At 41.9% G+C, this 27,708-nt stretch overlaps 2 protein-coding genes across 4 annotated transcripts; one reads left to right on the forward strand and one right to left on the reverse strand.

The window, feature by feature from the left end:
- The first annotated feature begins 1,566 nt into the window (after positions 1–1,566).
- elovl1a (ELOVL fatty acid elongase 1a) lies at positions 1,567–21,198 on the forward strand. 3 transcript variants are annotated; one of them, XM_061243861.1, is made up of 8 exons: positions 1,567–1,637; positions 17,032–17,125; positions 17,320–17,510; positions 18,398–18,478; positions 19,022–19,078; positions 19,391–19,496; positions 19,667–19,806; positions 20,382–21,198. In XM_061243861.1, the coding sequence occupies exons 2-8, from the start codon at positions 17,053–17,055 to the stop codon at positions 20,685–20,687; spliced, it is 954 nt and encodes a 317-aa protein (XP_061099845.1). In that variant the 5' UTR covers positions 1,567–1,637; positions 17,032–17,052; the 3' UTR covers positions 20,688–21,198. The 3 variants fall into 3 exon arrangements, with proteins under 3 accessions (XP_061099845.1, XP_061099844.1, XP_061099843.1); XM_061243860.1 differs by having other exon boundaries at positions 1,624–1,753; XM_061243859.1 differs by lacking the exon at positions 1,567–1,637 and adding an exon at positions 10,426–10,907.
- Positions 21,199–22,777: 1,579 nt separating this feature from the next.
- cdc20 (cell division cycle 20 homolog) lies at positions 22,778–27,424 on the reverse strand. Its single transcript, XM_061242996.1, has 11 exons — positions 27,266–27,424; positions 26,507–26,721; positions 26,117–26,256; positions 25,940–26,036; positions 25,702–25,827; positions 25,274–25,470; positions 24,778–24,872; positions 24,445–24,661; positions 23,841–23,966; positions 23,631–23,748; positions 22,778–23,042 (listed from the first exon to the last, which is right to left on the reverse strand). The coding sequence occupies exons 2-11, from the start codon at positions 26,700–26,702 to the stop codon at positions 22,867–22,869; spliced, it is 1,488 nt and encodes a 495-aa protein (XP_061098980.1). The 5' UTR covers positions 26,703–26,721; positions 27,266–27,424; the 3' UTR covers positions 22,778–22,866.
- Positions 27,425–27,708: the final 284 nt, after the last annotated feature.

Raw genomic sequence — 27,708 nt, forward strand, 5'->3', positions numbered from 1 at the left:
AATAAATCGTTTGACAGCAGTGATGTCGCATTTAGTTGAAAGTGAAGTGAATTTAGCTTTTTTGGGGAACAGCACAATGATTCTGATGCCAAGTGCACAAAGAGCAAATATCTGGAAAATATGAGTAGGACATACAGAGTAGAGTATTTTTTTTATTTATTTATTTTTTCAAATTTCAAAGGCATAGAGGGTCTTGGTATATATCAGACTAGATATATTTTGTCTTGCTCTTCTAATTCAGCACACATCCACAGTGAAAACATTAATTTGTCATCAGATCCATGGCTCATCGGAAAGAGATTGTCTCAGATATTTGAATTAACAGATAGGTAGCTCAGGTATGCAAACCACATTTATTTTGTTTGTGTTTCATTTGTTATAACTTCATCAGAGTGCAAATATTTTATCCTTGGCATGTCTGTCGAGTGTGTAATCAGTGATGAATGTAAGTTTCTATAGAATGCACAGAATGAGAGAAAATTAATGTATTCGCATTTCTCTTATTCTGTGAAAGCTTGCAACTAGAAGAAGAATGGTATCAAATATGGTACCAATCCGGATCACTGCACCTCAGATGCAATGCATTCAACACCCATTCCAAAGCTAAGCAAATGTATATGAGGGAAGATGGAATAATTCAAGTAAATGTAGTGAATGTTGAAAATGAACATCAAAGTGTATACAAAACTGACATGGATGTTCCTAAAAAATATCTGTAAATACTTAGAAAGGCGTGTTTATTCGCAAGGAGATTGACAAATGACGTGCGTGTTTGTTCTCTTGATGTGTGGGAGAACCGGACTCTTCTGGCTGCTTGTCGTTTCATTTTTGAAGACTTAATCACTCCCCAGTCTCAGTCACTTTCCTGCAAGCTGTCAAATGCAATTTCTGACACATAGAAAAATATTTATGTACCGCAACACAGCAGTCTATGGCAGTTTGTATAGTATAGTATAGTATAGTATAATATAGTATAGTATAGTATAGTATAGTATACAAACCTCTTGTATCTGACGTGATTTTTAAAAGGCATTGATTCCAAAATGATCGTTTTAGATGGTTTGTTCTACTTATTGCTATACATTCTGTGTGCTATGCTTATTAAATATTATGTTGTTTCCTTAAGTCTTTATTGAGTTAAACATTTATATTTATACAGGATAACCGCGAAACATAAAGTAAATTGTGTAGCACTAAGGTCCGTTTGTATTTCCATAAACAGCAACGCTGAAATTTGGCAGCCAGTCCTACATTTAGGAAATCTGATGAGCATTATTTTTGAAATTGTTTTATAATTTGTTTTCAATGAAACCTATAAGCCCACAGATCATAGAAGAATGATAGTCAACTACGGCCAATTAAAAATATATAGATTATTCGTTTTCCTCCATATTATTTCTGTAGCCATTTCCCATTTTCGTATCCGCATTTGAGAGAGAAGATAATCGATTTTTTTTTAAAAGCCACATCCTTGCATATGAATATTATGGAGAACGCCCACCTTTCCGAGAGGGCTGGGTCAGGAGCTTTCAAAAGATCCGGAATGGTGGACTTTCTTACAGGTGAGAGAGCGGGACGAAGGACTTCCCGTATTTTGTTTCCATCTCAGACTCACACGTGGGTACGGCGTTCTGACGGTAAGGTTTGATTAAGCCGCAGTCGTGTGGTTTTGCGATAGAAGTTTTCCTATTGAAAGGCCTTGTTGACACTATCCACCCCATACCTGCATGACTGCTATCGTACTGATGAAACGGTAAAGTGTCGTCGTAAGGTTGTATTATTGGTTATTACCAACTGCTATGAGGTAGATAGGAAATTAACTCGGCGATGTGGCAAACGCTTAATAATATGCTGTGTATTTCTATTTTATGCAACTGCTGATTTAACATAAGGCGCTCTGGCTGCTGTTTGATTAAAATATGTCACGTTGACAACACCTTGCTTTCTCTGAAAACAGTGGCTTTTTATTTATGTGGGTATGGTTTTCCATAGTAATTGGCTTCGCCAAAAATGTATTCCCACATTTTTCTGCGTGTTTATTGAAAATTCTTAACAAATGCTAAGTCTTGCTGTCTTGATACGCCATTCTGTGTTCATGCATGCAGTACTATGTCATGCATGTCATTTAATAGTATTTTAAAACTTGGTACTTCAACTGTCTTTTGCCCAGGTACTGTTTATTCGTTTTGTTCAGTATGTATGATCTCGTCGTATTTCGCACTATTAATTAATTAGTCCAATGATTGACGCTCTCTTCAAACATTCTCTGGAAAACCAAACCAGGTTTGTTTCAATCGTTCTGTCATTACTTTTCATTATAGACATGATCAGTTCTTCGGCCCACTTTGTCATATTATAGGCTCATGGGCTATTAAGCCTACTATTAATTTATTTTAATGTATTCCCTATGTTTCCTGAAAGGTTGCTGCCCAATCACACAGCACATACAGTATAATGATTAGCTAATCCAGTAAATAAACGTTTCATGTAATTTATGTATTTGGACAATATCTGCTTGACGTGTGCAACATTGTCAATACACCATTGGCCTAATGGAGTTAAGAGTTTCATTATTGTATTTAGTAATGGCTCCAAATTCATCTTTCAGTCATCTTTTATATCTGATCAAATGATTTCATTAATTCGAGGCTGAGCTCTTTGTGTGCTCAAGGGGGCCATGACACTTACAGTAGCGGTAACTGTAACCGAATCTATCGATTTGTTTGTCCAGGTCAAGTTACGCAACTCTGAAGCTCAATGTCCAGTGTCACTCCGACCTGTGATTGACATTTAGGTTAAGTATTTAACCTCCAGACCCTTCCTGTGCAGCACAAAACTGCGCAAGGACAGCCATGCCATTCCCATGCCATTATTCATCTGAGTGACCCAATACCACGTGTGCTGCTGATCCTGATACCATATGATATTGGTGTGGTCAAGGTTGTCTTGTTGATTTGGATATTTAAGCTGATGTTCCTTTGTGTGGCATTTTTGCATTTCTTTTAAATTGGTGATGTTTGGGGAAATTAGATGATGCTTAGCTTTGTGGATACTGACCATTATTTTGCGTGATCTAATTAATCAAGTTGGCCCATTTTGGAAAGTAGCCGGCTACGGGTGTTGGCAATAATTTTTGCAAAAACAAAATTAGCAATCCTTAAATGTACTGTATATCTAAAAGCGTCTGGCAAAACAGAGGTGTGTAGTCAGCCATGCCTTGTTTGTCAGAGATTGTGCTGACACAATCCCAGGATTCCATCCCTGTCACCGTCAGCAAATGGTGAATTTACCAACACTGAAGTATTTTGTGCAAGGACACTAATTTAATTTGTTTAACAGCAGCTGGTACATTCTCCAAACAGGTCATTAGATGGCACCGAGTCACTCTGGCCTCATTAAGGAAACCTCTTTGGTAGTCTTGTGAGTCTTTGTTCATTTTTCATTTTATAGTTTTGCAAGTGTGCCAAGAAAACGGTTGCCAGGAAACCGATCCGATGATGACCATCTGACCACCTTCAGCTGTGTTCCTTTCGACTTGGTGTGTCTGAGCCTCCTTTGTCCCGCCCAATTTATGTTAAATGTTTAGCATCATGGGGGAAAGAATTTGATCAGTTGAATTTGAGCAGTCACGAGGCTGGACTTTCTGCACACCATCCCTCTGCGTGCGTGATCAACAGGACATGATGGAGAGACTGTTTTTTAAGTCAATCTAATTTTGCAGAATCTTTCGCCTCTTTGTCCTCTCGTAACCGCAGGGAAAGTCTTGAGGCCGGGCTACGCTTCCCTGAGCCTCCGTGCTCTTTGCACACTTGTCCCTCCAGGAGTTCTGGCCTCCTTGTACATGGAAACCAGGGTTTTTTTGGTATAAGTATCAGGCTCAATCTGAGGACCACTGTTAAAACATCTCAAGTCACCAAAAACATGTCCTTTTGAATATTGTCCTTTGATTTAAATTTGTGGATTCATGAAGCAATTGATGCATGTGTATGTAGCATTATCTAAATAAAATTAAATGTGTCTCCGGCAAAGACCTGTGAAAAATGTATTTTAGTAGTTCAGATAAAGTCTTAACTGATATGCCAAATAAGGTCTTGTCCATGTACAAAGTAAGATATACTTTATTGAACCCTGTGGGTTAATTTGTCCTCTGCATTTGACCCATCCTAGTTGCCTAGGAGCAGTGGGCAGCCACAGTGCAGCGCCCGGGGAGCAATGTGGGGTTAAGGGCCTTGCTCAAGGGCCCAACGGCTGTGCGGATCATTTATTGTGGCTCGACCGGGATTCGAACCACAGACGTTGTGGCTCCAAGTCATAGCCTGTATGCTGCTGTGTCAATCAGAGTGAACTGCAGTGTTAGTCACTCCATCCTGAGAAAGTTGCAGCAGTTGAAGAAGTGAAAAATTTAGTGCATCAAAAGAAATTCATAGTCATAACCGCAGTCGACAACATATCTCCTTTGTTTTGCAGAAATGCATTCTTGAAAAGCATTTCTGTGTGTGTGTGTGTGTGTGCCACAATCCTAAACCCACTGACAGCCCATGGCTTTAGGAATGTGTTATTCTTTTATTCTGGATTGTGGAAGAAGCACTCATTGTATGCCACAACCCTGAGGAAACCACACATTGCTCCTTTCTCTCATGCCAGAGATGTTATCCGAAGATTCCAGTGTCAACTGAACTCAAAATTGCACAATTGTGTTCATTGGGTCAGTTATTCAGACTGTGCTGAGAATGTCAATTGCATGTGATGTTTACACGGCTAACACTTATTAAGTATAAAATATCAAGCTCTGATATTAGGAATGTGTTGTTCTGAATTTACTTCTGGGTTGCAGCCATACTTCCTGAATATTTTATTCCAGATTAGCTTTTAATATGGTAAAACCATTTTCAGCATATTCTGCAAAATTGGTACTCTATTGTTTCTCTTATTATTACTACTGTAATGTACATTATTTAAATTATGTATGGTTATTTGAAGGTGATGCTGCACAAATGTTCCTTTATATCTGGTGCAACAATAGACCATTGCTTAGTGTGGGTTTGAATCTTGGACACAGCAGTTGTCCCCTGGGGCACGGTACAGCAGAAGAGGATTCTTGTGTAAAATGTATGAATCATCAGGGGACTTGAGCCTCGAAATTAGTAATGTAGAATCGGAAAGAGACTCCAGCCTTGCAGACTAGAATGGTACAGTGGTGTAAATCGCTGGACACTGGTGCCTGTTGGTTGTAGGAACGCTGTGGCTGTTCAGGTTGGCCTAAATCTGGGATGCAGACCTGGACCTCAGTGTCATCACTGCGGACCCTTGGCCATGATCCAACTCTTGACTGTGATCCGACTCTTGAGTTTTCATAGTTACAAATTCTGGCTGTATAAGGGCCTATCTGTTATTGTTATGGAAATGTTTTGGTGGGAGTGACTAGGACCGTAGGTAAGACTTAAGACGTATATTTATCTACATGCGTGCACAGGATCTCTTATCGTATCGTAGCTCAACTTTGCTGATTTTTATCTAGTCCTTTCAGTTCAGTTTTTACTTAGTGCTTCATTCAAAATATTGGAAAAATGCTGAAAATGTGTAATCAAAATGAGAATGATTGCATACATTGTTTATGGCTCAGTTTTGCAGAATACGATTCATGAAATGGGCTTTCTTTAATGAAGTTATGGATTGTCCAAGCTGACGGTTTGTTATAAATAAATAAATAAGCTTGTACCCCTCAAATTTGTTTCTATTGTACCCACATGCTATTTGTCTTAATGTGTATAATGTTTCCCAGAATGTTCATTGCAAGAATCTGAAAGCCATCCTTTATATGTACTATATAATAAGAACACTGTCACTAATAATTATACTGAAAATAATCTCTCCGTGGGCTGACACTATGTTTGTCATTCAGCTGGGGGCCCAGACACGCCCGTATCCGTTTAGCGAGAGTGTAGGGCCTGATGTGCCGAAGGTAGGATGATCCCTCGTTCACACTCTCATCAATTCATATGCTAATTGGGTTTCAGTTTCAGATCAACTGAGACGGCCCATAATTCATTAATGTCCTCATCTGGAGCAATTTGGTGTGTACATTTTTCTATTAGCCATTCACACAACTACATTTTATAGTAGCAATATTAATAATAATATTTTATTTATTATTTTGTATTTCAAGTAGTGTTGTGTAAAGCACATTGAGTTGCTTTCTCTACGAAATGTGCTACGTAAATAAAATGGGATTGATTGATTTGATAAACATTCACTGAAGCGGTTGATGGTAGCTCCCCCATGTGCCCGATACTAATTAGACGCTGGGAAACGACCCTGTGCACTAGCTCCGCGCTTAAGGTCCGGCTCTCTCGCCGCGTGGTGGTATCGCCCGGCGAGGAGCGGAGGCTTCTGAGGGGAACGCTCCGGGTTTCAGGCCGTGACGTGCGCGGTGGTGTTGTGCAATCGGCTGTTGGGGAATGAATGAAGGGCTGGTGGGCGTGGGGCGAGTGGTCGGCCCTGTCTGGGCGGTTTCGTTGGCGGTGGACCTCCCCCGTTCCCACACCTGCTCTTCCGGAGGTGAACGCATGTGCCGTTGAGACTCGTCCCGCGACATTCCTGGAGGCTGCGGGGAACATCTCGATATCTCCTCTAGGTGGCTCAGAGGCAAGGCCATCCCGTCCTGGTCGGGCTTGGGTTCAAAATTAAGAGCATTGTTTCAACTGCTGCGGGCTGATGAAACACGATTATTTTTACGTTAATTAATTAATTCTCCAAACGGAATTAAATGAGCTTGGTCTCATTAAGGTATATACACTCAGTGAGCACTTTATTGTGTATTTATTTGACTTGTTTTTTAGACTTATTAAGTCTTAGGTCTTCTGCACTTAAGCCCCTCTGTTATCTGCTGTAGCCTATCCACTTAGAGGTTTGACACGTTGTGTGTTCAGAGATGCTCTTACCCCAGAGAGGCATACCACTGTTGTAATGTGTGGATATTTGTGTTACTGTCACCTTCCTGTCAGCTTCAACCACTCTGGCCATTTTCCTCTGACCTTACTCATTAACAACACGTTTCAGCTCGCTAAAAAACAGCTGAACTTCTTGGCCACTTCTGCATGCTTTTATGCATTTAGTTGCTGCCACATGATTGGCTGATTAATGATTGGCATTAACAAGCTGGTGTAAAGGCCTACCTAATAAAGTGCTCATTGACAGACATGGAGGTGAAATTTAACCTTGCCATATATTTGCATTACGCCACGTATGTGTGTGCCAAAAAAAATGTTATGCATTGCAAAACAAAAGAGTAAAAAGGCAGCCAGTGAAGACTTGAAGTAAGATTCACATTTTATTAGAGATGGATTGCCCCAGGAGATAAAGGTATCACAAGCCCATTAGTTGTATTCAAATGAAGGTTTATATACTAATTTCAGTAAAACAATCCTGTTCACCTAATATGTAATGGTCACCGTTTCCATTGTTTGTATGTGTGGCAATTATGAAGGGACTTATTTACGAACCTAAAATGGACAAAGCCCTTGGAGATACATTTTTGAAGCAAATTAAGTCCAATGGCTTGTCTGTCGCACTTCATTCACATCATACAGCCCATTCACATTCCACTGGAGTTGTCTCCGTCTTGAGCTGGAGGGAATCTCAGTGTCGTACTCTGAGGTGAGAAAGGCAAGGAGTCTGGGGTGTTGACCACACTTTCACATGTAGTTGAGGGGCGGCCTGTAGCATAGTGGTTAAGATAAATGACTGGGTGGTTCTAATCCCGGTGTAGCCACAGTAAGATCCGCACAGCTGTTGGGCCCTAGAGCAAGGCCCTTAACCCTGCATTTACATTTACATTTACATTTACATGACGCTTTTAATCCAAAGCGACTTACAAGTGCATAGGTTCTACCACAATTCAAAGCATCACATCCAGAACTAGGAAAATACACATGGAATGCTGTTCTAAACATATAGTCGTCATCATAAGTGCAATTTTTTTCTTTTCTTTTTTTCTTTTGGGGGGTTTAGACAAGGATAGGGGTATCAGAAAGGGGGGGGGGAATCAGGAGGGAGGACTAAGATAGAGTTTGAAAAGGTGTGTTTTGAGTCTGCATTGCTCCAGGGGAGGATTATCTCCTGCTTAGTCTAATCAACTGTACGTCACTCTGGATAAGAGTCTGCCAAATGGCAATAATGTTAATGTAATGTAATGTTAGTTGTGTGCAATGTTGGAAATTATAGACTGACACTTTTACAGTCTGTCTTGGATTTCCGAGAATGGGGAAATGCTCTTGTCCTTGAAACCATTTACATATATTAAAATGTATTATTATATATTATGCCTTATTATTATATGGTATCTTATACATTTCACTACAGCTGATATACTGTACATGCAACTGACCAGGACGGATCTTCGTCTAAAATCTCAGATCTTTTGTGGAATTTGCCGTAGAAAAGTTTGTGATTGATATTCTAGTGACGAATGATGGGGGAGGTTTGGCCCATGTCCAGTCACTATCTGTCCACGCTCCTGTGCTCTTGAGAGGTTAACACCTTTATATTCAGTTCCTGAGGCGTTATGACATCCCCGTGACCTGTAGGTGGAATACCCCTACTTGACCCCTGCGGTGTCAACATTTGTCTAATAAAAAAAATCGGTGATGATGGCACTGTCAATTTGTTACTGCTGTAATCTCAGAAAGACACTTTAATGTGGCAAAAAAATATATATTTTACCCTTCTGAAATGAATGGTGGGCAGAGTGAAACTGCATCTGCCTTCAGGGCAAACCATCCTCTAGAACGCGGCTGCCCTGCCCTGTTCCTGGAGATCTTACCATCCTGCAGGTCGACATGTCAGCCCTCTTTTGGCACACCTCATTCAACGAATAAACATCTCAAAGAGCTGCTGAATGAGGTGTTGTTTTCTTGAGGTTGGAGTGAAAGCATACAGGCATACATATGGTAGATATCCAGGAACCGGGTTGGGACACCGTGCTCTGTAGGTTTGTCCACTCACCTTGGACTCCCCCTGTCGTGATGAGGACTGGTCCAGATCTATATGAGAGGCAGTTGATATCGTACATATTACCCGGAATTCCAGACGGATTCAGGCCTGTGCTAACTCTATGCCTAACAAGTAACCAGCACGTCTTGATGCGTTTCAAACTATGACACTACATTTTAGGGCGGTTGGAAAGAGGAGATGGGCAAGGTGTAAAACTGTCTGAGCTAAACAGAAGTTTCTGGAAGCCCTTTGGAGAAAGTGGCAGTCTTTTATGAAATTAGGAAAGGTGGTTTAACCTGTGCGCGGTATCCGCAGTGGAGAGAAAGCTCTAGCTGCAGTTACAGACTAACAGAATTGACATTTCTAAAATGCCCATGCTTACGATACAAGAAGGTATGTCTTCCACACTTGTCCCAGGATTCTTGGCATTCCGCTCGGGACTTTCGTAGTGCTCAGAAGGCAGGGCTGAGTCGAGCTCAGAGCTCCTCTCTGATTTGTTGCTCCTCTCTACCAGTCAGTGCCTGAGCAACAGGTTGAACAGGCTCTGCTGGATTGTCGTGAAACCAGCAGCCTTCTATCGATGGGATGAGCTCACCCAATTTCACACGGCTGTCTCCCTTTTGTTGGTCGTGCCACGAACTGTAGCCGTCTTCAGAAAACTGTCTGAATGAAGCCTCATGGTCGCGCGTGTTCTCGCAGACTTGTTTGCCACGTTGTCGCTGATAGTTTTTCCTGTAGTGTTCCTGCTCTTTGATTCAGTCCGTTTGAATGCACTTCTCTCTGGATAAGAATAATGGTAATGACATGGTCATGTACTACATGTGCTTATATGTGGCACTTGTCCTGGTCTCATTGTCGTTCTAGAAGCACACGAGTTCTTGATGAATGGCCGTACGTCCATATGACATAATGTAATCACGGACACAACCGAAGCAGTGAAACGGGCTTTTCTGCATACACAGATTTGTGTAACACTATTTATTTGGCTGTTTTTCTTTTCTCTTTTGAATAGCTTGTATTGTTTTTTGAGGTTAAGTTAAGTCATATTTATAAATTGGGTCATTAGGATATTATGGTGGAGCAATACAGGTCCCTTGAAGGATTTCTTTTAAGATTTTGTATTGTTTTTGTCTTTTATTTATTTTTTTTATTTTTTTTATTTTCATATGAAGCAGAAATGTATATTTTGCCGCCTAGTTTTTGAATGGATGCTTCTGTTATCTGCATGTAGACCGCTGATTCAGAATGGGAAGGCGCTATAGGAAACCAGTCTATATCTATTGATTTCTCACCTAGCCACTGAGTGATTGGACACACCCAACTGAAAGCCAGACAAGTAGCAAAAACTACCTATCCCCATAGAGCCAATCGTCACCCGGCAGGCAGAGGGGGGAGGGGCCCATCTGCTTCATAACAGGGTGTGGGCCAGAAACTGGGCGGCATCATCTTATTCGCTGTACATGCACGTTTAAATTTGGGAGTTCCTGGCCTATTCTCTTTTGCGTTCTCACCCACTCGCTTATTCAGATTCTTTCTCTCTCGCCTGGATGTCTGAACCAGTTATTCATCCGCTCTGAGGAACTCTGCTAGGGTGGAGGCTTTGAGGCCGGCTGTACCAGTCACACTGTGTCAGTTTGTCTCGATCTCCCCTCTCTCTCACTCTCTCATTCTCACTCCCTCTCTCTCTATCTCTCTCTATCTCTCTCTCTCTCTGGCCACTCACGCTCTCTCTCTCTCCCTCCCTCTCGTTCTCTCTGCCGTCTCTCTCTCTCTTTCTTTCTCTCTCTCTCTCTCTCTCTGTCTGGGGGTGACATTTCTGCCCTGTGCCTGGCTCATCTGCAACAGAAAGGATCAGGAGCGGTCTCCTGCTGGAGTGCTGGTTTTATGGTTCCCGTGTGACTGGAGGACAGTAGCAGGTGAGTTGACTCTTACCGGAGTGTACAGGGAGATGCCTGCCGTTAACATGGCAGCGCCTTGTTCACTTCATTCTTGCCTTTCCATTGATCTGCAGGCTTGTTGTGCCTTCTAATCTCCTCTTGTGAGTAGATTTTCCAAGTTCATGTAATCTGTTCTGGAGCTATAAATTCAGTGTTTTGTAAGTGGGTTAGCTTCTCTGACAAAGTTGTCAGGTAGGTTTTTTTTCTCAAAAAAAAAAAAAAAGAAGAAGAGAGAGACCATTTACATACAAGCCTTAAAGATGCACTGTAATAGCTACAATATTTCTTAGTTTGGTTAATGTTGTGCTTGGTTTAGTGCTTAAAAAAACCTCCCTGCTCCAACCACTCAGTTTCCATGTGTTGGAGTCAAGCCAGGCTTACTTACTTTAACCAGCTGTAGTACTTCTGGAAGGATGCCGTGTCCATTCATTCTTTCAGTATGTATTCCTTGTAAATCAGAGGGATATGGTTGTCTGACTGTCTGTCTCTCTGACTGCTTTGACACGGCTTTCTGACTGGTTTCTATGTAATTACCTGCCTTCTGTTCACAATTACCTTCAACCCTGTGGACACGTGTTGCTTAGCTGGCTGTGTGTAGGCTGACATGACAGAAAGACTGAATCTGATTGCTTTGGGTTCTTTCCTTCTCTTTTTCAGTGTTAAGTTTTCAGTGGCATTTTATATGTATGGCACTTTTTACAGAGACTCTGTCGCAAAGACAGGAGATAGGGACATTATGAAAACCAAGCCTCCACCAAAAAAAAAAAAAAAAAAAACGGCAATTGAGTTTACAAAAATAAACAGTCCAGTGTGGAAAGAAAGGCTATCGAGGGAGCCTATCCTCTGTCCTGCCAGCTGAAGATAGGCCAAATGGGCACTCTAGCGAATAATCATAGCGGTTGGAAAGATTATAGCCTGAGGTATTAAACTAGCTGTAAAGACATGTATTATTATGTGGTGGTCTGAGGAGCACAGTGATAAATCGGTATGTTTAGGTTGCGTCATGGCGTTGGGCTTGAAGCTTTCTTGGAACCACACCGTTTAACATGAAGAATGTACATTCTGGTCTAAAAAGGGACAGGGTTGATTGATGGATTTCTTTGCCCAGTGGTAGATTCAGTACTTAAAGTAGTTAGGCTTGTAATGTAAGTGGTGTGATCATCAGCAGACCATCAGCTTGGATGAAGCAACAGTGATTTCCTTGGCATGTTGAGGGAGTAATTTAAGTTTAAGGTTACTTTATTAAAAAAAAAAAAAAAACTTTCTGAAGCTGCAGCATTTGGTTTCTTGATCGTTGCCATGGTAGGCTTATTAAAATAATTATGTAAATCGAGCTTAATTTTTCTCTCCGAAGCAGCAAAGGGAGGCTGACGAGGAGTGTCAATGTCCATTCTGTAGAGCTGTAACTTCCTTCTCTGTACATACTAAGAGAGTGCTAGGGCCGGCTGTAGCGTAGCGGTTAAGGTACATGACTGAGACACACAAGGTTGGTGGTTCGATCCCTGGTGTAGCCACAATAAGATCCGCACTGCCGTTGGGCCCTTGAGCAAGGCCCTTAACCCTGCATTGATCCAGGGGAGGATTGTCTCCTGCTTAGTCTAATCAACTCTATGTCAACTCGAGCGTCTGCCAAATGCCATTAATTTAATGTAATGTCGCAAATTAATTAATCAGTATGGAAGAACTTAATGATGGGGTGGGTTATGAACTGGCATTATAGGGGTTACCGTCCCTCTCACAAGGGACAAATTGCACTGGTTCAGCACAATGGAAGGTGACTTGGCTAAACATAGTCACCTTATTCATGAGTCACTCCTTGCTGTCAAACTGGAAATAGGAATGAATGAATAAGGTGACTATGTTTGGTTCAGTTACCTAGAGCTGCCTGCACTAGCAACACTATGCAGGACTATTATAAGAGTGCTCTGTAGTGTTGCTGGTGCACGCAGCTCCAAGTGAGTAGGGAAAAATGACCATCTGAACTCCATCCAGCATGAGATGGGCTTGATTTTATTGGGTGGTCGTGGTTGCATTGGGTTACAGCAGGGCTGCCCATCTCTGTTCCTGGAGATCTAGGCTGTGTCCAAAATCGCGTACTCTCTTAATGTTTAGGATGTCCAAAACCATAGCTGCATAAAAAAATAGTGTACTAAAACTACCCGAATGTCACTACAATCGGGGAAATACCATAGGATGCGAACACTGGACACCGTACTGGCATGAGTATCCCACAGTGCATTGCTCTAGAACATGACCCAAGCAATCGGGGGCCAGTGTTCTAACTAAAGTTAACAGTTGAACAATTTCAATGCAAGTATTAGCTTCCTCTATGCTTAGTGGGATGTAGTTAAAATTAATGGATAGTATGTACTTTTTAAAATCGTTTTTCTGTTTTCCTTCCACAAAGTCACGTCGACTAGCTGTTGTCATTAGCATGTACTGTGCTTAAAGTGGTGACGTTCTGATAAAGTATACTGAAACACCATCTTACTTTTTACTTGTATATTAAAGCCGCCTTATGTATGTCAAATTATAGTGTACATGTACAGTGTGTAGTGCGTACTTTCAGACACGGCCCTACTGTCCTATAGGTTTTTATTCCCTAATTTGGCACACCTGTTTCTCATAATTAGCAGCACTATGAGATCTCTAGACATTGAATTGAATTGTGCTTTGTTGGGGCTGAGGTGAGAACCTACAGGACGATGGATCTTGAGGGACTGGGTTGAGCAGGCCTGGGTTTCAGTGTATGATTTGTTATGCAACATTGTGCCACACAGGTAGATGGGTTGGGGGGATGATGATGGGAAAAGAAACTAGTCTAAGCTTCACCTTGTGTCTGTACGCAGCATTTCACAGCTGAAATACTTTCCAGCATCTTTTGCATCCATGGCTGGTTTTTATTGCATTTCGGCACTTAAAGGTACAATAGCTAAGATTTTTGTGTTAATAAAATACAGAACCATTGTAAATCCCTTCCTATCATTGAAAACAGCTCACTGACAGGTTGACTCACCCTCAACCTGTGTTTATAGTCCTTAAATTCGGGTTTCAAAATATGCAGTTGACGGGCCGGCACTACCAAAACATTGTATAGCTGTACAATAATTCAAGCTCATTGGTTCTAATTGCCACAGCCAATGGCGTTTCAACTTCAGCACGTTCACAGAGAAGGGGTGGGATAAACAGTGTTGTGGTTTGAGCGTATCTGTTGCTGCAATTCCTCTCTTAACAGTTAGAAGTCTGAAATTACCTATTGTACATTTAAGTAATTGATTAGCTTTTTGCTCCCCATAAAACCACAGCAAGCTGTGGACGTGGCAGCCCTTCGTGACCGGAGTAAAATGAACCATTACAGAAAAATGCACTCATTCAGGGCCTATTTAAACATCTCTATTACACAACTCATTTACTGTACTCAGTAACGCCACCAACACATTCTCTCCATCGCAGATGTTTTACAGGGTTCAGTTTGTTAGGTCTGCCCCCTGTATGTCATTCACATCGCTTTTACCACCAGCTATAGTATGTTAATACACAACTACGGGTCAGGTTGAGTACACTGGTCAATACACTGTGGGTGTTGACCGAGATGTGCAAGGTTGTATGATTAATGTTTTACAGCTTATAGATCGTTGTAGTCATTTGTGAGTGTCGCAACTGAAATTTAATGCACTTCATCCATAGCTTTTTAGCAGTAAATCTATTCACATTTCAATTTTGGGGCTAGGTTTATGGTGTGCAATTATTGAAACTTATGAACTGAACATGCCCACACCTTCATGTTTTTGGTCGCTTTTGTGTATTCTGTGCTTATACAAGGATAAAGTTCACTTTAGTCATTGCTTTACATTTTTTGCTAATGTCAAACTAGAAGAACAGTCATTACAATAGATGGTATTTGGCCTTGGAACAATTATCTGGCACTCCTGCTGAGTCATCTCATTCTTTGGTAGAAGAGGGGTTGGATAATTTGTGTAGGAATATTGAGACAATGGTCTTATTTAGTTTACAGCACAACCAACTGAATGCAGGGATGAGGCACTGTGTGGCTTGAGCCTTCTCACAGTGAAGCCAAGCGGCCCAGAAACTCCTTTACACTCCTTTACAAAAAGCTCTCACTTTTACCCCTTTTCAAGCTAAAGGCATGGATTTGCCTCCATATTCTGCCCCTAAGGAATGAATGGGCAGCGTAACATTTGTAGATAATTGTAAGGGGGTATTTTCTGAAGTGGGTCTGTGATGTAATTATGTGTGTCTGCTAGGATTCTGTTGTGACACTGAAGCCAGCAAGCCGATAGCGGTGCACTTAGCATCAGTCTAACCTAGCCTGAAATCTTCAGCATCCGTTTCCTGTTTACCTGGAATTGTCTTTAATCTTTAGGAACTCTCTGAGGGACATCTGCGGGTGTGAAGCCCACAGGCTACACAGGTGTAAGAAATTGAACCTTGGCCTGTGTTCGCCTGACTCTCAGTATTTGGACTCGTCTTAAACATATCCTGAGCGTGTAGGAATATTGTCATTGTATATCAGTGGACTTGGCCACACACTACCATTTTTGACAGTGAAACCTTAACGACTTAATTTGTGGGGCACTAGAATGGTCCTCTTATGACATTTATCATTTATCCAACCAAATATGGTGGTTGGCTGAATAACACCAGTCCACAACTTTTGTTTGCTATGTTTAAAAAATCATTTTATCTTTCCATGTAGATGGGTAAATGATTAGCTTTTGTTTCAATCCTTGCCTTCAGTTTCTTTATCTCCAGAATCAATTAACTTCACAGGACAGGTTTGTCATGGAATAACGGCTCATATAATGCATTTTGGTTGCAGTTCTGTTTTTGATGTATGCTTGACTATTTGGGCCCTTGATTTGGTCATGCAGTACCCATCATGCATTTTATTTTGCCAGTCAGTGTTTTTCCCCTCAGTTCCTGTTGTATTTTCCTTGTTTCCTGTCACCGCATTTTGTGATGAATAGCTTGGTGATGGACCTGGACTCCAAACCATCCATCAGATTGAGTTCCACCCTCTGACCTCATACTTGGCATTCCTAGGTCCCAATGCTGTTTTAGATCTGCTTTTTTACAGAAAAACCAGACCCTAAATTGCCAACAGTTACTGGCTTCCTCTTTCTGACACCTTGCCGCAGGACAACCAACTTTGTAAATCACCCCCTCTTTGTTGTGTTCTCTGGTTTTGTCTGCCTGGGCCTTTCCCCTCTGCTGACGTGGAGTGTGGTGTGTTTGGAGGACAATGGGTTTGTAATGCCTGCCGCCAAGTGTATGATCCCGTTGCCCTGCGTGTTGTGATTTAAACAAGCGGCCACACCCATCTCCTCGTTTCACTTCTCACAGTAGTGACGCATCGGTGTCAAACGTATTGGAATTTCACAACATTCCCGTTTGTCAGAAGCAAAGGTAACCGGGCCAGACATGCTTACTATAGGAGTGCCCCCATCACCCGTTTCCTTCATACCTGTGACGATGGCTCGCCAATGAATTTGGGATTGTTCTCTGTGCTTGTATGTGTAACAGTGCCAAAATGGGCTCCTCAAAAATGGAAGGGAGGTGAAATGATTTATACATCAGTCTCCCAGTTCACACAGCCAGATCCCCAGCTCCTCTGGGTCACAATTCCGGTGTCATTTATAGAACCGAGTGTGTATTTCAGGTCTGTATTATTAACCATGGCTCTGTAAATGATTATATTCTGTGAACTGATGCCATTCTAATAGCAGATGTACACTGAAGCGGTGAAATAAATAAAAATATAAGGTGTTGACCGAAAGCCATCATGAGTAAAAAAGGCTTTCGGACATTTTGTGGGCCAGGGTCTACTTTGCAGTGATCTGTAGATTTGCATTGCATACACCAATACTGAGTAAACTAGAAAGGCAATGCATGTCATCAGCAGTCCCAGATACTCAGCTGCACTACATGTGGTAAAAATATTGGTACAATAAACCAAAAGAAGCAAAAACTGAATTCTCTCAAGTGCATAAAATGGTGCAGCAGACTAGTGGTATATTCCTGCAGGGATGTTAATCTATATTTTTTGCACTGGACTAAAACGCATCTTTATCTTTCATTTCAGGTAGTGTAAATAGGAGAAGGAATGGCGATCACAATGCTAAAGGAAGTAGTATCCAACATCTTGAAATTCCATGAATATCTTGTGGAGCGAACAGGTAAGGGCATCATCTCATTATAGATCAGTTACCAAAGAACAAGAGACATCTCGTTTCCTCCCAGCAGTTGATTGGCATCGTCTATGATTGGCCAGTAATGGATTGAGGATTGGTTGCTTGATGCTGCTGTACTGATGGAGGTTTGGTTTGTTTATTGAGGGTTAAGTGTGTATTATGGTCCCTTGTGTTTTCAGATGCCAGAGTGAAGGACTACCCACTGATGCAGGCCCCTGTACAAATGACTTCAATTCTGATGGGCTACGTCTTCGTAATGCTGTATGTGGGACCACGCTGCATGGCCAAACGCAAGCCTTTCCAACTCAAAGAAGCCATGATCATCTATAACTTTTCAATGGTGGCCTTCAATGCCTATATTGTCTATGAGGTGAGACCCTAAACTTTTCCCCTTTTGTGGGCCACTTCAATCAGGGATTCAAATCACATGTGTAGTGACTATTGACCCACAGTCAACAGTCAAATATTATTGAATGTGTTATCATACATCATACACTATTGTACAGTGTCCTTTTTGGAACGGATGGTGTATGATGTTTGTAGAGTGTCCTTTTTTGAACGGATGATGTATGATGTTTGTAGAGTGTCCTTTTTGGAACGGATGATGTATGATGTTTGTAGAGTGTCCTTTTTTGAACGGATGATGGATGATGTTTGTACAGTGTCCTTTTTGGAACGGATGATGTATGATGTTTGTAGAGTGTCCTTTTTTGAACGGATGATGTATGGTGTTTGTAGAGTGTCCTTTTTGGAACGGATGATGTATGATGTTTGTAGAGTGTCCTTTTTTGAACGGATGATGTATGATGTTTGTAGAGTGTCCTTTTTGGAACGGATGATGTATGATGTTTGTAGAGTGTCCTTTTTTGAACGGATGATGGATGATGTTTGTACAGTGTCCTTTTTGGAACGGATGATGTATGATGTTTGTAGAGTGTCCTTTTTTGAACGGATGATGTATGGTGTTTGTAGAGTGTCCTTTTTGGAACGGATGATGTATGATGTTTGTAGAGTGTCCTTTTTTGAACGGATGATGTATGATGTTTGTAGAGTGTCCTTTTTGGAACGGATGGTGGATGATGTTTGTAGAGTGTCCTTTTTGGAACGGATGATGTATGATGTTTGTAGAGTGTCCTTTTTTGAACGGATGATGTATGATGTTTGTAGAGTGTCCTTTTTGGAACGGATGGTGGATGATGTTTGCACTGGGTGTTTGTGCGCAGGTGTGTCCCACTGACTGATGGTTTTTCTTCACAGTTCCTGATGTCAGGATGGGGCACGACCTACACGTGGCGATGTGACCTGTGCGACTTCTCAAGCAGCCCTGAAGCACTCAGAGTAAGTCCTCGTCATTATTTCTGGTCTGTCCATGACTCGATTTTACGCTGCAGTCCTCATACAAATCCTAAAATGATTGGCCTTAAAGTGCGAGGGGGTTTATTTCAGTTTTGGTGTATTTTTTTCAATTGGCCTAGAGTTTGATACTTGTGATAGTTCTAGTGCGAGGGGGTTTATTTCAGTTTTGGTGTATTTTTTTCAATTGGCCTAGAGTTTGATACTTGTGATAGTTCTGACAACAAGCAAGCTTTATAGTACCGAGTATGGGAGCACATAATGATATCCTACGTTTACTTGCACATGCACATTTTATGCATTATTTGAAAATCATTTTCGCAATTCACTTTGCATTACGAAATGATGAAATGGAGTGTGATAACAAAATATTGTCACTGAGAATTTGATCAAGCACGATTGCATTTTAGGAGGTTCAGGCAGGGGAATTATTACTTGGGGAGAGTCTTGTGAAGACATGTAGCGTAAATATTGTGTGTCCAGCTTTCGTTTTCATTCTTACTAAAGTGGTTCTTTTTTTCTCTTCAGATGATTCGGGTATCCTGGTTATTTTATTTCTCTAAATATGTTGAACTTTTGGACACGGTAAGAATAATTTTTTCCCCCAAAAAACTAATTCCAGTTTTGAAGTAGTTTTAAAGGAATAATAGAGATTCTGTACATTCTGTATCTTTTTAAGTAATAAGTCATACATTTTTGAAAGCACTAATTCTCTTGAAATGTGTCAGAACTAAACAATTTTAATGAGTAATGTGGCAAACTTAAGGTAGTTTTAGAATGAAGGGCATTGTTGCCATATTGAATTGAGACTTAAATGCATTAGCTGGGGTTTTAGGAATGCGCTTCCTTGTATGGCGCCCTCTTGTGGTGACATTATGCACCGTCCCTTTTCCCCAGATGTTCTTTGTACTGCGGAAGAAGCACAGCCAGATCACATTCCTGCACATCTTTCACCACTCCTTCATGCCTTGGACCTGGTGGTGGGGAATCACCTTGACACCTGGTAAGTTTCAACGTTGAGCTCAACATTGAGGGTCATTCACAAATATTGATGGCGTGGCCGTATGGGTAACTATATCTCAAAGATAAGATGCCTTTTTCTTTGTCTGAGGGACCTGTGTACCCTTTGCTTACCCTTAATTAATTAATTGATTGATATTTGTCCTTTATCAGTAGGAGGAATGGGCTCTTTGCACGCCATGATCAATGCCATTGTCCATGTTATCATGTACTTCTACTATGGCCTCTCTGCTGCTGGACCCAGGTTCCAGAAGTTTCTCTGGTGGAAAAAATACTTGACCGCAATACAGCTGGTATGTTTGGATTTTGGCTCGTTTTTGGTGTGAAATACTACAATGTTTTCCCTCAGTGTCATTACCAAAGCTTTACATGTACTTCTTTGTTGGATCTGAACGTTATATTAGTGAACCAAGATAATTAATTTGTGAGGGACTGGCACAGTCATTTGTGCCAGTGGGGTCATTTTGATTGCTTGGAGAACGCAGTGCCAACTTTTGAGCTTAGTCGCACCAAAATCTCAATGACTTGCAGGCCAAAATATAAAAATGTCCTGCTCCAAAGTTGAATATATACTTTAGCAACAGTATGTGTATTTTGGCTTACACCATGCATTGCATAGCATTACAGCCATGGCCCTGTGTAGCTAACAGGACATGCGTAGCATAATTTGTGTGATTTGCATTTCCCATATTCATATCAGTTTTTTAATTATGAAAATTGGACATTCCTGGACTAGACCCTATGAGTTAAGAATATTTAAATGTATGATTGAGGGTGTGGCCCTCATACCCACTGATTTTGTGATGGAAATTGGACGTGTTTAAAAGAAGCATATATCCCACACTCCACTCTTTTCTTCCCCCCCCAGTTCCAGTTTGTGCTGGTGTCAGTCCACATCTCCCAGTACTACTTCATGGAAAAGTGCGACTACCATGTCCCCTTATTTATCCACCTCATCTGGATCTACGGCACCTTCTTCTTTGTGCTTTTCTCAAACTTCTGGATTAAGGCCTACATCAAGGGCCAGCGACTACCCAAGAGGATGGAGGAAACGGATTGCTCAAAGCAGAACGGCACGGCAGCCAAGATCGAATCGAACGGCACCCACACAGAGAACGGGGTCGCGCACCATGTAAATGGTAATTCCCTCCATGGGAAAGTGAAGGAAGTCTGAGTTTCAACCCGGAGAGAGTACACTTTAAAACATTTTTTTCTTTTTTTTTTTAACCCACAAGAACACCATGGATTGTCCCCCGTTTACCTTTTTTTTTTTTCGGTTCCCAAATGTGTTCTGTTGTTTGACAAATGGGAGATATGTTCTGCAGTCCTTCCACCTTGGTGTTCTTTGGTAATGGGGACCATGTGGAGCACGACGTATGAAAAGAGGACCTCCACCTGAAGTCATCTTCACGGATTCTGCCTCTGAACCCAGGGGGAAAAAAAACTGCTGGTCTAGGCCCCCCCACTGAGACTCTCCTTGCCTGATCTATGCCCCTCCCATTTGGCAGGTATGACTGGCAGATCAGAGAGCGCGGTCGCACCGTTCCTGTCGATAACTTGAACTCGATTTGTAAATAACTTCAGTCATTAACCAGTAGGAATGGTTTGGCTGAGACCTGATAGATTTTGCTACTGTATGTAAAGATAAATGCAACGATGCCAAAATAAAACTAATTTTAAATTAAGGGGTCAAATTTGCCTACTTTTTAAATGCATTTTTGCCTACGTTTGTCAGCTATTGTCAAATCCAAAATTGTACATTATCAGTTGTTGAATTTTAAACCACTCCAGTTAAATACTATCTGAAAGCTGTTTGTAGCAAGAGTGGGACTGCAGTAGATTATCAAACCCATCTCATTCCTGGTCAGGGTCACAGGGGTAGGGGGGCGGGAATACACCCTGAACAGATCATCAGTCAGACTCACACCATTCATGCACACACTCATACCTAAGGGCAACTTGCATTTCCTCTTCCAGTCCAGTGGAAACCCCCCTCACACACACAGGGAGAACATGCATTTCTGCAGCACCACTACAAATGCAGGAAAATGCAATAAATCAAATTGACAAAAGACAGGCTGTGTCTGAAATGGCTTACTTGCCTTGTGTGGTGTATATATGTTGACTGCGCTGAATGAGAAAAGTAGGCAAAGATTTTTGTAAATGTTACCTACTTTGAATTATCAGATGGTAACGGTAGCCTGTTACATGCCTGGGTCCAGGAGCTCATTCCAATCATTTATTTTTCCTTTTTTTTTTTTTTTACTTTCTTTAAGGACATGCCAACCCCTTAACTTCTAGCTCCTAGAAGGAACATTTTAGCAAGCACATCCTTTGCAGATTATTTTTTTCCAGCAAGCCTGATGTATAAATGATCAACCTGTGGACCCACTTCTCTCCAATCGGGAACGTTTAGCTGGTATGTGAAGGAGCAAGGGCATTCCATTTGCCCAATTCCCATTCTCGATTTCCCCAGCTTTACTTTTTTGTTAATTGTTCCCTAGCTATGTGGAGCTACAGGGCAAAGGAAAGGAAAGGATAAAGGAGAAAATTAAGGGACAATTGTATTGCAGACTTAAATGGATGAAAGTCATTTTTGCCCAATCTACACTTATTGGTCAAGCGAAAATGACAACGGCTTTTTTTATCAAAATGAAATCATTCACAAATTGTCACTAAAATGTACCGCATTTGCATTAATCATCTTTGGTCTAGAACTTAAAGTCCATCTCTGGACAATTGAATGGATTGGACATAAGTTTGTGCACAACAGTGTATAGAAGGTCCTACAATTTTCCTGCATTTAAAATGCCTAGTGTAAATAAGACTTAGGGTGCATTTCTTCACTGTAGGTAGGCTACTGACTCCTATAGGCTTCAAGTCTTCATGCCCAGCAAACATGGAAATTGAGCTGGTGAATGCACAAAAATGAAACCAAACACATCTGGGTAAGTCAGAAAAGGTATATTTCCCAAAAATGTTGCAGTGTTTCCCCTTAAGTGGAATTAACAGAATCAAAATGCCTTTCAACCATTGACAAGTTCACTAAATTGAGATATCTGGCCATTTTATTTCAAATTTAAAATTAACCATCTTATGCCATTCAACTTCAGAACAAAGACTTGCATCATTACAATGGATGTCCAAGCAGGCCCCAGAACCCAGATTTTCTGAGGTTTAGTCATTTAGCCAAACTGCAGAGTTAATGCTTACACCCTTTGCCTGTTGGCCCAAAAAACTACCTTAAACCTACCAAATCACTAGTTGTGGGTACATAATCCTTTATTTCATTTAAAATCAGTACAAACATAATACATTAAATCACTGTACAAAACCCTCGTCCCATAGTCCAGCTATCGAATTCCTTGGTGAATGCCACCGGGAGATTTGCCACTCCTTTCCTTGCTCTTCTTTTTGATAGGATCCATTTCAAAACAGTTCCACAGTCGAACCGTTTCGTCTGCAGCTATGGAAGCGATTGCGTTACCGTCCGGACTCAGCGCCAGATTCAGAATTCTGCCATCGTGCCCTGTAAAAAAAAAAAAAAAAAAAAACAAGATTCACACATTACTCAAATCCTTGAATATTCTGGAGGCACCAGTAGCTTGATTACTGGACTGAGTAGCAATTAGCCAGTGGCTAAGGTACAGGAGTGAGACCCAGAAGGCTGGTGGTTCAAGCGCCAGTGTAAATGGTCTGCATTTATATAGCACCTTTCCCAAATGCTGAACAATTGATGCTTCTCATTTCACACAAACTGCAATTGGCTGCCATGCAAGGCACCACACAGCTGTTGGGCCCTTGAGCAAGGCCCTTAACCCCACTTTGCTCTGGGGGGGATGCTCCCCCAGCTTCCTCTAGTCTAATGAACCAATTCGCTAGGGACAAGTCCGCTAAATAATAAAATCATTTGGGCCACCATTAAAACCAGCCATCAGGGAGGGGACCATTTTTGTGCAAATTAACTCCGTAAACCCTGTTCAGGCAGTGCAAAAGCTGATCAGCTTTGACTTAAATCCCATTTGCAACACCTGTACCCAATTTACAATGCAAATGCATCACGCAGATTTACAATTGAATCCAAGTGACAAGACGAATGGCATGTGCGTTCACTCACCCAAAAGCTCAGCCACTTGAGTCATGGCAGGATATTTCCAGATGACCATGTTGTTGTGCATGTATCCATGGCCGGACACTAGCTCCTTGTAGTTCGGTGCAAACACTAAAGAGGAAATCTGACACGGTACACCGTACGTTTTAGTTTCGGCCTAAACACAAGAGACCAAACGCATCTCTAGTCCTGATGTTAATCCGCAGTTAAAATTACCTGAGACATGGTGTCTAGAGCGCTGATACAGGAACCGGTGTTGACGTTCCACATGCGAATGTGCCGATCACTTGTGCCACCACCTGACGCAAGGATGTTGGGCTGCCATGGGCACCAGGCTAGGGCCTAAAGCAGAAAGGCCATTAAAATACACCTCTACATTTGTCCAAGCAGGGTCTTACAAAAAACTCAAATGTTCAACAAGTTTCAGAAGAGGGATTATGCACAGTAGTGCCAAGCTCCATTTCCCAAAGGACATGAGAAAATCCACTACAGACAAATATAATGCAGCCAGATCATTCTTAAAAGGTCTGAGAAACTGACTTGGAGTTCAATGCCATGAGATTTAAATGATAATCCAAGAGGCATTTACTACAAGTTTGTAGTAACAGACTTCATTTAAAAGTCATCAGCAGAAGTCATCCAACTTTAAGCCCGTTTTCCCCCCAGACCCTTTAACCTGCAGTTTGGACAACATGAACATTCCACTCTGAAGACTTGAGGTAGGATTGCTCCAATTAAAATGAATTAAAATAAAGACCCTAGTCAAGTTAGCTCAGCACCGAAATCACTAAAGAAAAAAGTAAATCAAATCATTGCTCACCTTAACTGCTCCTTGGTGATCACTGAATTTATGGCGGAAACTAGTCTGCAAACCCGCCCACACATTCACAAGATTGTCATTGCCCCCGCTGGCCAAGTGCTTTCCATCAGGGGACCATTTGAGCCCACAGACTTCTTGGGAATGCCCGAGCAGCGTGCCGATATGATGCTCAGCCACCCGCACATCATGGTGATGGATAAGACCCGACCTGGAGCCACTGATACACATTTACACAAATAATGCGTTAGAGCAGAGGAAGGCAGTTCCATGAAACCAAATTCAGAGCAAACAAAAACCCCCCCCCCTCCCCAAAATAAAAAGCACCCCCCTTACCTGGACAGTATATGGCTGTTCCAACTGAGAGAACACACTCTAGCGCTGTGACTGCTCATGTTACGTAGACGCTTCTGGCTTTCCACGTCCCATAACTGGAAATTGTTCAAAATTAGTTGAAGTCATTTGACTAGATACATTACATTAATGGCAGTTGGCAGACCCTTATCCAGAGTGACGTACAGTTAATTGGACTAAGGAGACACCACACACCCCACACCCCCCCGAAGCAATGCAGGGTTAAGGGCCTTGCAGAAAGATCTTATCGTGGCTACACTGGATCGAACCACCGACCTTGCGGGTCCCAGTCATGCATCTTAAGCACTAGGTTACATGTCACCCCTCGAGATACTGGGCTCATTTGGCAGAGGCAGAACAAAAATAAATAAATAAAAATTTAAAAAAGTACACAAGACAACTATTCACACAGGTAGAGTGGAATCAGTGCACCATTTTCCATTGCAGTAAAGCAATTTGAAGGGGTGGGCTTAATTACCTGCACTTTGTTATCGCTTGTGCCTATTGCTAGAAAATTCCCCTCTTTGATCCAGGAAACAGAGCAGACGTAGTCCTCTTCCCTTTCCATCGTGGCCAGAAGGGTAATATCCCCTTGGTAGGCATTCCACAGGTACACACTGTTATACAGAGCCACAGCGAGGAGGTTCTGACTGCTCCAGTCCATCTGGTTCAGATCTGTGAATAGGTAAAATATTGGGCATCAAACGTGCAACGGGCAAGAAACATCGTAGTACCAGTAGTGATATTCAAAATGCTTGAGTTCACAGCATTGCAGACAAACATTGACCAAAAGCCCAGATGCATGAATGGGGTAATGAAGGGGAAGAAGAAAACATCAATAAATTAGGCAAATGTAGGAGGGCTACACAGCCCACAGCATGAACACCAGACTCCAAAATCACTCACAGAAATCATTTCTGAGATCAGGAGCATCGAGGATCCGGTCAGGCACAGTGGAGATGTAGCGGCTCTTTTTGGTTGATACAGGGGTGTGAACCTGGCTGTAGAGAACTTTCAGGTTGTTCTGATAACCTGTTGGTGTAGAAGAGGCGTTTAGAAAACATGGCATTCCTCATTTACCCAGGCACATTCAGATTTCAGCTATTGCTCCTCAAATTGAGAGATTAATTCATAACCATGTTACCTTCCGGGGCATTCAGGGGCTTTCCACCCAAATGCAAGATCTTTGCCTCTTCAACATCATAACCATTGAGGGCAACAGACCAGGCCTTCTGTTTATCCTGCATCAAAGGAAACACCGATTAAATCAGGCATTCAAAAAGGCACAATGCATTAATAAATCCCCCAAGACCATGCTTACATTTGTTGGAATTGGGTCGACAGGTTCATTCTCCTTAGCAAGTAGGAAACTGGCAACATCCATCTGCTTGCCATTTCTACAGGGGATAAATCGGTCTCCACCTGCTTTGGAAGGAGTACATTGGCTCTTTCCGCTTTTACCTGTAAAAGACAGAAACATTACCAGCTCAGAAACATGACCGAAGACAAGCCTGAACATGCCTGACCAGAGTCATCACCAAGTCTTGAGGCCACAGCAGCGACCCAGTATCAACCATCTCAAACAACCAGTTGCAGAACCATGGTCAACGTGAAATGCCCACCCAATTAGCTGTACATAAACACATGGCGGCCAATCCTTTTCAATAACCCACGAAAGGCAGAGGGATGACTGCCACCTGACTGCAATTACCTGGTGTTTTACTTGGAGTCTTGGATATGCTGAGAGATCGATTGCCAGATTTCCCTGGCGAAAGGGCGCTGGTATTGGCAGAAGCCGACCCTGACGCGCTGGCTTTCCGCTGCCATCTCGCCATAGGCGCATTTGTTATTGGCATGTCCAGCTTTAGAAGGCTGTGCACATCGTTCTCGAACATGAACTGCGCCATTCTGTTAACGAGTCCTCCACTACCAAAAGAAAGGCACCATTAGATTTCGATTATTCACGTTGATGGCCAATTAGCCACCTAAAGCTAACCGGCAATGTAAAGTTAACATTAAATTATACATCTTTAAGCCGAAATCTACTACAAAACTAGCAAATGAAGGAGACTTATTCTGCAGCAACGTTGTTAAACAATGTCGGCTCATGCAATTTAGTGACAAAACGGTCAAGAAATACACTAAGCTAGCTAGAGCTCACAACGGAAGCCAATACAAAGCAAATCAATCGGTTAGCAAAGTTGCTAGCGTTAGTAGTAGCCTAGCTAAACTTGCGAACTATTAAAACCCAAGCGTTTAAGCAATGCCCATTAGTTACTGAACGGGCGCTTTTCTTTGACTGATACAGTCGCTGCTTAGCAAGTATTAAAGAAAGATTTAGGTGAACGTTACTTTGCTAGCTAGATGCCTAACGCTCTGAAAATTCACACAAGATTCGAAACCAACCATGTAACGTAGCTATCATTAGTTAATGTATAGCCCATGAAGAAGTTAGATATAACGTTAATACCTAGTTGAGTTACTGCCAACTCCGTTGAATGTGAAGAAAAGCTTCAAAGATGAATTATTGATCCCGTCTCAATTTTCTTTCCGGCGCGTTATACCACAAATCTCTTTCCCAAAACCTACATACAACCGTACTCCCAGTGTAACATCTTATTGCAACGGCTCAGGCAAAGACCATTTTTAAATGACCTGTTGCACTGTCCTGATTGGCGCGTTCAAAATATGTTTGCCGGTTACCACAGCAGCAGCTTGCATTTGTTGAAGCTGATTGGCTGTTCGCAAGCGATCGTTTGGTGACGCAGGGTTTGAGATGTGGCCAAAACCCATGCACCCAATGTTTCTTTAAAATTTCCCTGAGGGAGTGTTTCCTCGGTCCGCTACTGTTGCCTTTGGCTTGCAAGCGCCTGGCTACATGTTTGGGAAGTGTTTTGATACATTGTGAAAATA

Source organism: Conger conger, chromosome 5, assembly GCF_963514075.1.
Source record: "Conger conger chromosome 5, fConCon1.1, whole genome shotgun sequence".
In the NCBI taxonomy this organism is placed as follows: domain Eukaryota; kingdom Metazoa; phylum Chordata; class Actinopteri; order Anguilliformes; family Congridae; genus Conger; species Conger conger.